The sequence below is a fragment of the Spermophilus citellus genome (assembly GCF_964194105.1).
Source record: "Spermophilus citellus genome assembly, chromosome: 3".
NCBI lineage: Eukaryota > Metazoa > Chordata > Mammalia > Rodentia > Sciuridae > Spermophilus > Spermophilus citellus.
In genome coordinates, this window is record NC_138184.1 from 165,000,565 (window position 1) to 165,013,696 (window position 13,132).

Genomic DNA, 13,132 nt, shown 5'->3' on the forward strand with positions numbered 1-13,132 from the left:
CTTGGATCTCTTACACTTTTAAAAATTCTTCCCTCCAACCAGCCATCTAAGGCTTTTTAACTACAAGGTCAGGTTAAGTCACAGCAATGACTCTGCTCTGGTTACCAATTTCTAGTTTAGTCAGCTTTTGTGTCACTGTAAACAAAATACTTAACAGGAACAACTTAGAGGAGAAAAAGTTTATTTTGGGCTCATAATTTCAGACATCTCAGTCTATACACAACCAGTTCATTGCTCTGGGCCCAAGGTGAGGCAGCATATCACAAGGGGGGCAGTGCTGGCAGGGGAAATTTTCTCATTTCATAGAATGTTAAGGAAGTGAAGAGAAGGGGATGCAAGAAGAATCACTGTTTCATGGAATTCCCTCAGAGACCTCCCTCATTCAGCCAAGTCCCACTTTTTTACTACGCATTCAGTCCACTCAAAGTAGGATGGACTGGTTAGGTTACAGCTCTCATAATCTAATTATTCTTCCTCTGAGTATTCCTGCATTAACACAGGAGATTTTGGGGGACACATACCCAAATCATAATAATATGCCTTTAAGAACACAAGTTGGAAATTTGTATTTGTTGGCTAAATATATTGGTCCATAAGTCTGGAATGAGGCCAGTGATTGGAAATTTGGTCACCAGCATCTTGTACTCTGTTACTGTCCACTTCAAACTGTTCTACTCTAGTTCAAACTCACACAGGTAGTTGCAGTCTGCTCCCACCCTGTTTATTCTATACTCTGATCCTGCCTTAACATTGCCGTCAGCTGTGTCTTTAATGTATTCAAAACAGAGGTGTCACTGCTTCATAAACCACTTCACTGTTTTCCATTGCATTTAAAATGGATTGACATTATTTAATCACACATTTAAGGTCCTAACATCAGAACCCCACCTATCTTTGCAGCATGATTACCCACTATTCCTGTATTTTTGGTCTTCATTCTCTAGCCAAGTAAAATCATTCGTGTTTTCCAGGCGCAACCTGCAATTAATTATCACTGTGCCTTTCCCCATGATGTTTTCTTCTCTGGAAATGCCTTTTTTTCTTCTTTTGTGCCAGGTGTGATTCATCCAACCTCAAACATTCTCCCAGCAAACTCATGCACACCTGTAAAGACAGAATATATTTCTTAACCTAACAAATGAATGGAATCACCCTATCCATCCCTTGAAATCCTATCAGCTTGCATTTTGCAGAATTTTTCAATTTATGTTTTTACTTACATTGAGCTGTATAAAAAGTATTCCTTCATTCCACATAACAAGCCCCATTTTACAGATGAGTAAAATTCAAAGACCCTGGATGATTGCATCACTTGATCATAAAACTTGTATTTGGTAGAGCTTGTATTTCACAGTGTTCTGGTTCTAAATATAAAGCTTTACTTCCATGAGTTTTACCTTCTTTTAAAACACCTGCATTTGCTCTTGTGATTTGAATTACTTGCATTATCCAATTCTATTAGTGTAGAATCTCCTTGGGGTTTTTTTTTTTTGTGCCTGGTTTATGTTGTTGGCCATGCTTAATGTGATGCTCAATATATGTACAATTTCCAGTATATGTTTTGCTGAAACATTGTGAAAGAGACTCTGCAAAGAAAAATTAAATATTTTAAGAGATACCCTTTTCATCTTGCCAATATAAAATGGCACTGCTATCACAGTTTTCATTAAAAAATCTTTTTTGTAGTTGTAAATAGACAAAATGCCTTTATTTTATTTGTTTATTTTTATGTGGTGCTGAGGATTGAATCCAGTGCCTCACACAAGCTAGGCAAGTGCTCTGCCACTACAGGTTTCATTTTTAATGAGAAGAATAGAACAGTTCAAATGACTTTTCTTTAGTGATGAATTAACATTAATGCTATACCTTCGATAAAAAGAATAATCATTTTAGCAACAGAATCCATTACTTACTTCACTCTGAAAAAATTCACTCATAAATATACAACTATTTCTGGAATTAAAATAGTGATATAGTGAAGAAAAATAAAATTTCAGTGAGTCAAAAGGAGTGATCAACTTCATACTACATCATCAAATTCATGTATTTCTATTTCTAGATTTACTGTGGACTATTCTGGGTAACTGAATCTTTCACCAATTTTTTGTTTTATTCCCTGTTAAATAAAATTGTCCTAAAGGATAAAGTTTTACCATAAAATGGTTGCCTATCCAAGGTCCTTTATAATTCTTTTGAGATACAAGCTGACATATTAATGCAATTTTGCAGGAAGTTTTTTAAGCACAGGAAGTTTTATGTTATCAGTACATAGCATGTATTTCTGTTATTACACAGGTGGTCAAGAGCTTCTTGCATGGTTCATGTTATATCATTGGGTAATCTATACCTGGACACGTCACTAAGAGCTGGTAGTGTGGAGTTTTAGTGGTCTTGTTTACTGAATAAAAATTTTGGTGGTATATTGCACCTCTGTAATCATTAATCACCTCTGTAATCAAATTAGGCTCTAATTTCTTCACAAGGAGGGTAGGAATGCCTTACCTTAATACTTCATCCACATGTGCCCTAGAATTACACTTTAAAAAGCTTATTATTTAGGCAACCCTGTCTAGTTTATACACACAGGGCAATTGATCCAAAGTATTCCCACTTGCTTGCCCCATTGCTGTTATAAGTTCTCCTCTCTTAACTTGTCTAGGCAAAGATTAACTATTTTCTAGTCTCAGACTTATGTTGGCACAGAACTAGCCATCTTACATCTCCCAGGGTCAACTCTGAAAGCAGGAAATTTTTTCCCTTTTTCTTATACCCAAAGATTGCTATATGTCCTATTCTAGATATGTCACTTTTTCCTTGCAGAGGACAAACTTATTACTTCAAGTCCTAAGGAAATTACTTAGTACCTATGATCTTGTTTTCTTCCTATGGGCCAAAGTTCCCAAGTTCTCAAAATGTTAAATAATCCCAAAGCCATTTGTGTCAAATAAAACAATAATAGAACAAAACTTAAAGAAATGTAAATGTTTGAGTTTTAAAACTGTTGTCCTACTCAATAATAAATAACAAAATAAAGAGTAAGAAAAATAAGATATGGTGAGTTATTCAGAAGACTTTCAATGCGAATCACACTTTACACAAGATTTTAGATGATTAGGCGGTGTGCCTATTGCTTAATGGGAAAGATGAATTTACTTATTATTAAAAAATTAAGAAGAGTACATTGGGATGTGGCAGGCAAAGTGGATGGCAATATAATAGGCTTTGTTGGTCAGTTGGGATGCTGTAGAATGCCATAAACTAGATGGTTTTTGGACAATAACAATTTCTCACAGTTCTGGAAGCTAGGAGTTTGAGATCTTCCTTGTGGTGGACTGCCACCAACTTCTTGTTGTATCTGCTGATGAAAAAAGGAAGGCTAAAGAACTCTCTTGGATCTAAAAATAGTGCCCACCAGAGGGGTGGCAGGGGAAAGGAGGGGTGAGGGGGTTAGCAATGATGGAAGAATGTGATAGACATCATTATCCAAAGTACATGTATGAAGACATGAATTGGTATGGACATACTTTATATACAAACAGAGATGAAAAATTGTGTTCTACATGTGTAATAAGAATTGTGAAGCATTCTACCACCATATATTTAAAAAATAAAAGCAACTTTAAAAAATAAATAAAAAATAAAAGTAGTGCCCTCAAAATTCCATTTATCAGGACTCCACCATAATGATGGAAAACCTCCCAAAGTTCCTACCTTGTAATATCATTGCATTTGATATTAGGATTTCAACATATGGAGTGGGAAATGGGAAGTGGGAGCACAAACATTCAGTTCATAATAGTGGAGCTCATATTTGTATATAATCGTTTTCTTATTTTTCTGTTGTGCTCAATAGTGAGTGAGGTAAGTTTTCAATGCAATTTAATTTCTCTGTGCAATTGATAGTGATGGATACACTGGTGGAGATTTTACTCTGTAAAATATAGACATGGAAATGGTAACTTTCCATGATGAAATATGGAAACATACCCTAAAATTATTTGCAGTTACTTAGTTGTTGCCTGATTATTCAAAATTTCAAAGTATTTTTAATTGGGAATCATCACCCATGCAACATTCTTAAAATTAATTCTTGCTTTTCCTTACATAAATCAGGAAGTTCCATCAAGGAATTTCATTTCCATGATGACAAGAAACTGAAAAAAAATCATGATTAAATATTTAAATGGTCATAAGAGCGTGTTAATTTGCCTAGATGTGATTTCAGAAAATGTTCTCCAACTTTACCTTGTGAATATCAAATATGTTTAATGAAACATAATATATACCATTTCTGCTTTGTGATGCTTGAAAATACTGTATCACTTTTAAACTAGAGATGAACTGAAATAGCTGCTTTCAATATAATTGGGAGAAAAGCAGATAAAATGTAGATTACCTAATGCTTCCTTATGTATGTATTAAATTTACTGACCACCCCTCCCCCCAAAAAATCCTCACCTAGTGTCCAATCTTGATGTTTTGATAGGAATCCTTTGATAAATGTTTGACTTTTGGAGAAGTTAATATGTGTGATGAGCCTACTTGAACATATTACAATGTGAAAAAGTGAAGAAGTAAAATGACAGGAAGTAAGAAATTGACACACATATAATATATGTAAAAGCAACACAGAAGCTATCTGAAAGAAGCACCCAGTCTCAAATCTGAAAAAAAAACTAAATAAATGAAGTAGTATTGGTGTATAATCAAGAGTTTAAATATAAATCATGTAACCAATCTGTTATAAAATTGTGATTTAATCAATTAGCCAATAAGAACAGGAATAACTCCCACATGGAAGAATTCCAAATAATCCACCTGGATATTCTTCTCTCAAGGAGCTACAGTGTAACTTTCTACTATAGTGTGGATGCACATGGTAACTTCCTTTAAACAATATGAATGAAAAAAGATGGAAATAAGTAACTTTACAGTGCAGAAACCTTATCAACAACTCCAGTTAGGTGAACAAGATCAGGATCAACTGTGATAAGAGAAATTCATTGTATTTGCCCTTATTTTTATCTGAACTTAAGTATTTTTTAATATTTATTTTTTAGTTGTAGGTGAACACATACCTTTACTTTATTTATTTATTTTTATGTGGTGCTGAGGATCTAACCTCGGGCTTTGCATGTGCCAGGCGAGCACTTTATCACTGAGCCACAACCCCAGCCCTGAACTTAAGTATTGAAACTTGTCTTGTCAATTGCTGGGAGAAGATAGGGAAGATATGTATTTAAATAACTGATTTTATTTAGAGCCAACTATCATACAGTTCAGAATTTATATACAGAGGAATCTTTGCCTAAACCTTCATACTATACATAGTTCATGACAAGAGATGAGTATGTATATTTAAAGCTCAGCACTAGTATACTTTAGTGCTTAGAGGTTAGAAGAGGAGTTGTTGGCATGGGGCAAGAATGCTCTCCAGATGCTCAGCTTCATTTCCACATTGCATTAAAAAAAAATCACTCCATGGTAAAAGCAAATGGAAAGGCTAATTGCATGGGTCAGATTGTTGTTATTACTTTACCTAAAGGTAATATTTAGTGATTAGTGCCTCATGAATTTTGCTGTATTATGAAAGCAGTTGTTAAGCAAATGTTAAAGTCACTAAACTGTGCATACAATTTCAAAAGAAGCCTGAATAGTTCATGCACTTCCTATTTTCACAGTAGGCATACATGTGTGTATATGCGTACATATGCTGCAGACAGTGAATTTTCATCTGAGTCTGTTCATTTAACTTCACTTTCTTAAACATTTTGGAAACAAAATTATGAAAGAGTTCATCGCCATTTTAAAGATTGGAGAATTTGGAATCCCTTTGTGTCTCTTTTTGAAGACTTTGTTTGAACCATTTGGCAATTATTTTACCATGTAAAGGAATCATGATGCTAGAACAGAAGTCTCTCTTAAATCAATTCCTCTAGTAGCTGTAACCCCAATGAAAACATCAAAGTATCTAAATGCAGCAAAAGTCCTGGATTTCCAGTGATGTGGAAGGAGAAAATAGCCTTTCCACCTCTAAGCATAACATATGCTGTAACTTGAAGGAAAAAGGGTCCCAGAGGTATCCCAATACAGTGTCCTGTAATTAAACTCAGATGTAGATTTGACCCTTACACTCTTACTTCCCTCCAGATACTTGAAAGAAGAATGGATTAAAGACATTAAAAATTTAACTTGTTTTGGTTGCTTTGGAGTACCAGGCTTGTTTTTACACTGAGTTGCTTATATCAGTCTTAGGCTGTGCCTAAGAAGTTGTTTTCTTAGGCAGTCCTGGTCAGTGGTAGTGATATAAGTGTTGGAAACTTCATTTGTGGATATTTCACAATAAATACGAAGGTGATTCTAACAACAACAACAAAAATGTATGGAATTGCAAGGAATAAATTGGCTTGAATGGACTCAACAATTTAGATCGAGTCTACATATTCCTATGGCTAATTTGTTATAAAACTTCAAAGTCTTAGGTTGGATATGTATAATAAATTCAAAGGAAAAATTAACAATGTTTAAAATGGGTGGCTTATCCACTCAATCCTGATTCTCCTTTATACAGATTACCATTTGATTTGGTACCCAAAGTCTATGGATTGGTTCTTTCTTCTGCCCGACTTTCTGAATTTCCACTTGTGTCTGAGTTATGAGTATATACAGTGCAAACACTATTTTTATTGATACATTATAATAGTAGGATTCATTGTGCTACATTCATACATGTATATAATTTGGTTGCTTTTAAGGTTTTGAATCAAAGGAAGCAGATATGTTCTATGCAAAGTTCTGATTTGTACATTATGGATCACTAGGATTGACACCAACAGACGACATGTGTCTAATTCTTAGCATCAGTATGAGAGAAAAAATTTGTCCAACAATAGTAAATTATCTTAACCTTTCTCAGGAAATATGAATAGTTTCATAGTGAGAGAGTGGTTGTGTGAGTCAAAGGCATAAAACTGCCAGCCGTAAATAAAGGTGAAAAATCCTCATCTCCACTGGGATAAAATAACAGTACATTCCTGAGATTCTGGCTAGAGATAGACAATTTCTTTAGAGATTTGTTTTGTCTGAGAGTAGAGAGAAAATAACTTTAAATAATTTATCATCACAATGCCCCAAATCACAACCTTCAACATAGGAGGAGAAAACCTACTTTCAAATCAATTTTGCATTGACAAGTGGGGGACTAGAACTTTGATGAGAAAAGTTATCCTCAGCAACGATTTATAACTCTGAAAATAAATGTGTATTATATTTTCTATGTGATATTTTTATCATATTCATATGAGTTTGTTCATAATTTTACAGTTAAAAAAAGAGAAGAAATCAGGAAATGTGGGAACAGGTTATTCATCAAAATAACCAATGCCATAAAATTGTGTTTAAGATTTTATTTGATTAATCCAGATAGTGACTATCATTTTGTCAGTGGTATTTAAAGACTTACATTGCTTGGTGATTGATCAGTGTTTCCACACATTTAAACTAAAGCAGAAAGCACTACTTTTGCTCAACAATTATAACAGCAAAATTTTAAACCTTGACTTTACAACTGATCATATATTTTAACTAAATATCATTAATGTAAGATTTGCTCTAAATCTGTTTGACTATGGAAATGAAGAATTGAAAATGAAATAAATAAGAACAGGTCTGTTGCTTAGTTGTTTTTACAGTGGGCCAACTACAGTTCCAGCACTAAAGGAAACCCCAGATTGCCACTGGCTGTGAAAAGACCACTTTGGCACTACCGCTGTTTTCTTATCTGTCAAATGCATTTAATCACACTCACCTTGCTCAACTGTATGTTGTTTGGCTTAACAAATTAATGGCTCTAAAGTGCTTTGAAAATATAAATCTCTATATAAATAATAAAACATTATTATAGCCTTGGGATAAGTTTGAGAAAAGGGAGGTTAAAGGGTAATGACTTGTCTTTTAAGATTGTAAAGGTTTCAAAAGTAGTTTTATTTTTTAAATGAGTTATTTCTTACTTTGATATAACATCTTCTCAAGACAACTGAAAAGCAGTTATGTTGGATAATTAAAGACTATATAAGCAATTATAATTAAACTGTGATGTTAAAAGGACTGTACATTTTAACCTACAATATTTTTACAATTAAAGGGACACTTTCTATTTCCTTTTACTAGTTATGTACTCATTCATATATTATTTTGTATATATGCATATCGTCAAAGAAATAATTGATGGTATGTAGAATAAATCAATTGAAAAAATGTTTTTAGCCTCAAGAAGATTTAAACCTTATTAGGGAACTAAATGTGCAAAAGTTTCCTGAATAAGTATAGGATGTGATAAATAACATTAAGGATATATTTTAAAAAGATTATCTTAGAATTTTGGAAGTGAGATTATTTCTGACCCTGATGGGGCACTGGAAGATGAGGATGAAAGTACGCTTAGGATCTGGGATGTTTTCATTGATAACATAGCAGTAGTTCTCAGTCTTGAGGCAGATTTGCAAATACCAGTGCAATTTGGAAGGAATTCAGGGCAGGAGCCACAACTTGAATAAATATAGGTTAAAAAGAAAAATACAAAACATACTGAGACAAGTAACTGGTTTAAGAGTTTGGGATGTGTCAAACTATGTAGTAGGAGATAAAACTCTCAAGATAGGTTGGCGCCAGATTGTGTAGGCTCTTGAGTGACAGGTTAAAATGTGTGAGCTTTATTTAGGGAGGAATTGTGAAGTACTTCTTAAAATCAAATAAACATTTTGTAAGAGCTGTTTTAAATAGCCAGAAAAATATTTTTTTTCAAGATGAGTTTATATACAATTCATTTGGAAATGTCCTTCCTTCCTATGGTTAAAATAAATAATCTGAAAGTCAGTTTGATACTAGACTTCTGACAACACATGATCATGGTTTGCAATACAGTTACCTTAGTATGTAAGTAGTCTTGATGAAAGGACAAACTACTAAACTATTCTTGGAATTTAATACAAATTTATTTTTTAACTGAATAACATCTATTACTTATTATTTATAAAAAACTCAGATTGATGCATGAGTCTAAATTATTGATACCATAAATGTCTCTATGGAACTTAAATTTTAGAGAATTTCGTTAGATCATTTCTGAAATGAAAAATGTTATCATTTATTCTCATTTAAGAAGGACTAGTATGGTGCATGCCTGTAATCCCAGTGAATTAGGAGGCTGAGGTAGGAGAATCGCCAGTTTAAGGCCAGCCTTAGCAACTTAGTGAGGCACCATTTCCAAATAAAAATAAAAAGAACTGAACTCTAGATAGGGCAGAGGGGTTGGAGAGGAAAGGAGGAAGCATGGGGTTATTAATGATGATGGAATGTGATGATCATTATTATTCAAAGAATAGGTATGAAGACAGGAGTTGGTGTGAATACACTATGTATACAACTAGAGATATGAAAAACTGTGATCTATATATGTAATAAGAATTGTAATGTATTCCACTGTCATATATAAATAAAAAAGATATTATAGATATAAAAAAACAAATAAAAATAAAAATAAGAAGAACTGGAGATGTGGCTCAGTAGTAAAGCACCCAGGGCTCAATACTTGGTACCAAAAAAAAAAAAAAAAGGAATAGTATTTAAAAAGCAAAAGCAAGATTTTCATTTCTATGCTTCTTTAATCTTCTTTAGTCAGTTGAAACATTTTCATTTCCATGCTTCTTTATTCTTCTTTAGTCAGTTGCAGTAGCAACAACTTCCTTTTTGACAAATCCTTTGGAAGCGACATTGAAAGTGTTGGAAGGTAACTTAGAAATGATTTGGTTTAGATTTCTTGTTTGTAGATTAGAAGAAAATTGAAGTCCAGATATAGAAAATGAACAACTCACAGCCCACAGGGAAAAAAAAAAAAATGATCATCAAACTCAGATTTTTTTTTCCCCCTCAGTTCAATAGTGTTTGTATGTGTGTGTGCGCGCGTGTAATGGGTATAGAACCCAAAGCCTTTTACCACTGACCTTCATCCCCAGTCCTTTTTTTTTTTTTTAAATAATGCAGTACTTTCAACTTTTATTTATTTTTTTATCTTTTTTAATTGGTTGTTCAAACCATTACAAAGCTCTTGACATATCATATTTCATACATTAGATTCAAGTGGGTTATGAACTCCCATTTTTACCCCAAATACAGATTGCAGAATCACACCGGTTACACATCCATATTTTTACATAATGCCATATTAGTGACTGTTGTATTCTGCTACCTTTCCTATCCTCTACTACCCCCCCCCTCCCCTCCCATCTTCTCTCTCTACCCCATCTGCTGTAATTTAATTCTCTCCCTTGTTTTTTTTTTCCCCTTTCCCCTCACAACCTCTTATACGTAATTTTGTATAACAATGAGGGTCTCCTTCCATTTCCATGCAATTTCTGTTCTCTCTCCCTTTCCCTCCCAGGGTCTCACCATGTTGCTGAAGGTCTTTCAGTTGCTTAGACACCAACTTGCAGTCCTCCTTCCACAGCCTCCCAAGATAGCTGGAATTATAGGTGTCTCCACCACACCTGTCCTGAATTCAATGATTTTGTTTATGAATAGTATTTTAGAAAATATTTTGAAGTATCAGGTTTACATTAGGTTGAACCAAATACAGTAGTGCCCTCTAATTATTGATTGCCCTTATATGTGACTTTGTTAATTAAGTCAGTGAAATTGTTTACAAATATTAGCAATTTATACTTTTGTGGTTTCTCTTTTATACTGTCTTCTAAAATATCATACTATTATTTATGCATGTATATACATATATATAATTGCTATGGCATATTTTTAAACTTTGCTTCACCATTTTATTTAAATATTTCATTTTATTAAAATTGATTTCACCCAGGGAAATCTAAAGAGAAATAGTCTTCCATTGTTAACAAAAAGGATTTGTCTGGCTTAGGATTTCAGAAATGAAAGCGTTTTATAAATGACAGAAAGATATTGGTTATAAAAGTTTCTGATAATGATGATATGTGGCTCTGTAAGTTAAGTTTGTTATACTTGATATCATTAGGCCTAATTTTTTCTTATTGATTTTATTTAGTTATAATGAATTGCTTTATTATAGATATTCCATTGGCTTGAGTTTTATGATTATTTTCCTAGAATGACATCTTAGAGCCTTATGGTTCTTCTCCAGGATTGTTTTTGTTGTTGTTGTTTCAATTACATCACAGTAGTTTATAGTCCAGTGAGTATATGAAGAAGTGCAAGTCAAGAAATATATTTCACTTTTGTAAATCCACTAGAATGAAAGTGCTTTTGTAAATCTGTATATAAAAAATTTCTCCTTTACCCCTTTTTAATTTTTTGTTTAGTTGTAGATGGACATGATACTTTTACTTATTTATTTATTTATTGTGGTGCCTCAAACATGCTAGGCACTCTACCACTGAGCCACAACCCCAGCCCTGTAATTTACCATTCTTATATTTTTGAGTGACTATGGTATTAAAATAACTATAAAGCAGTGACAGCCAAGATTGACTACATAATCTGTGGGGCCTATTGCAAAATGAAAATGTGAGCCTTTTAAATTTTTGTTTAGTGTTTTAATGCACAACAGAAGGGTATTAATTTAAGTGTGTAGCTTTCTTTGGGTCCCTGTATGACCACACAGGCACATGCTTATGAAGCAAACACTTGCTACATCTTGCAAAAGCAGATTTATCTAAATTAGGAAGAAACACAAGTGTCATGCCTCATCTTTTTCTTCTGCATTCCTGATAATTTCTTCATAAGGCAAATTTTACCACAGGGACATAAATCTAGGTTTGCCTCATTTCTAAATTTATTAGTTTCCTATTCTGCTGTAATAAATTAACCACAAATTTGGTGACTTATAAGAATGCAAATGTAGAATCTTAAGCAGATGCTTGAAATGTTTGCATTGGCTAAAATCAAGTTAATAGGCCAGTTTCTTCTGGAGGCTCTGGACGAAATCACTTCCTTACTTTTTAAGCTTCTAGAAACTGCCTGTGTTAATTGGCTCATGACCCCTTTTTGTATCATTGAAGCCAGCAGAATAACATCTTGAAATTTACATCACATCCTCTGGTATTGTGCTTCCTTAATCACTTCATATTTTCTAACTTTTATTAAAAAATCTGTGATTACTCTGGGTTACCTGGATAATGCAGGTTCATTTATCTCAAATTCCTTAAGTTTGTCATATCTACAAAATCTCTTTTTCCATGTAGAATAACATATGTACAAGTCCAAATATTAAGACATAGACATATTTGGGGACATATTAGTCTGAATAAAATTGTATTTATTGTTGTATACATACGTCTTCATGGGCAGGGTTACACATTCATCTCAAGTTTCCCTGACTTAAAAATCATCAAAATAGTAAAATATCCTTGTGCTTTTAGTCAGTTGGATTCCATTAGCTATCACAAATTTTAGTTTAAAATATGAAAGAAATCTAATTATTTTCATTATACAGGAGTATCATTTTACCATCAAATGTCATCTATAATGTGTGAAATAACTTTTTTTAATCTATCTAAGAAAGATATAAAAACTAATGTTTATGAAGCATAAATGTTCTTTAATAAGAACAGTATATAAGAATAATCAGTATAATAAGAATAATCGTCTCTTTTTTCACAGACACAAATGTTTATAAGTTCATATTTTGTTAAATTCCCAAACATTATCAAATTTTCTCTACTGCCTTCATTTATTCATAATAGCTTTGCTTTTATAGATTCAGATTTTCCAATCCTTTTTCAAATTGTAAAACTCAGTGCTTTTTACAAAAAAAAAAGTGAATATTTAAAAGACTTAGTTTCAGCTACATGCTCAGTGTTTACTTATGCATAACCTAATAACAGGAATTATGGGGAATATGGAGTACACATTAAAAATTTCTGGGGAAAATGATGCAGATACCCAAACAGCAGACATAAATTTAATAAAACAGATATGCATCAGCATGTGAGCCGGGTGGTCTGCATGTTTGGTGTTCATCTGGAAAAGCTCCTTGAAAAACCTGTGTTTAGTGGGAAGTATTATTAAATGAGAGGATTGGGCTTGATAAATAAAAGAAGGTAGTCCTTATTGTAAGTGAGTGGTACAGCCAAGAACTCCAAGGCAT

General features: G+C 33.1%; 1 protein-coding gene across 1 annotated transcript in view; it reads right to left on the bottom strand.

The window, feature by feature from the left end:
* Positions 1–988: 988 nt before the first annotated feature.
* Positions 989–13,132, bottom strand: part of LOC308643457 (uncharacterized protein) — a gene marked incomplete at its 5' end in the record, with an annotated part of 36,781 nt that continues 24,637 nt past the window's right edge. Inside the window, 2 exons of the mRNA XM_081283292.1 lie at positions 989–1,104; positions 10,447–10,549. Coding sequence (XP_081139418.1) covers positions 1,064–1,104; positions 10,447–10,549 — 144 coding nt within the window. The 3' untranslated portion in view covers positions 989–1,063. The remainder of the gene's footprint in view (positions 1,105–10,446; positions 10,550–13,132) is intronic.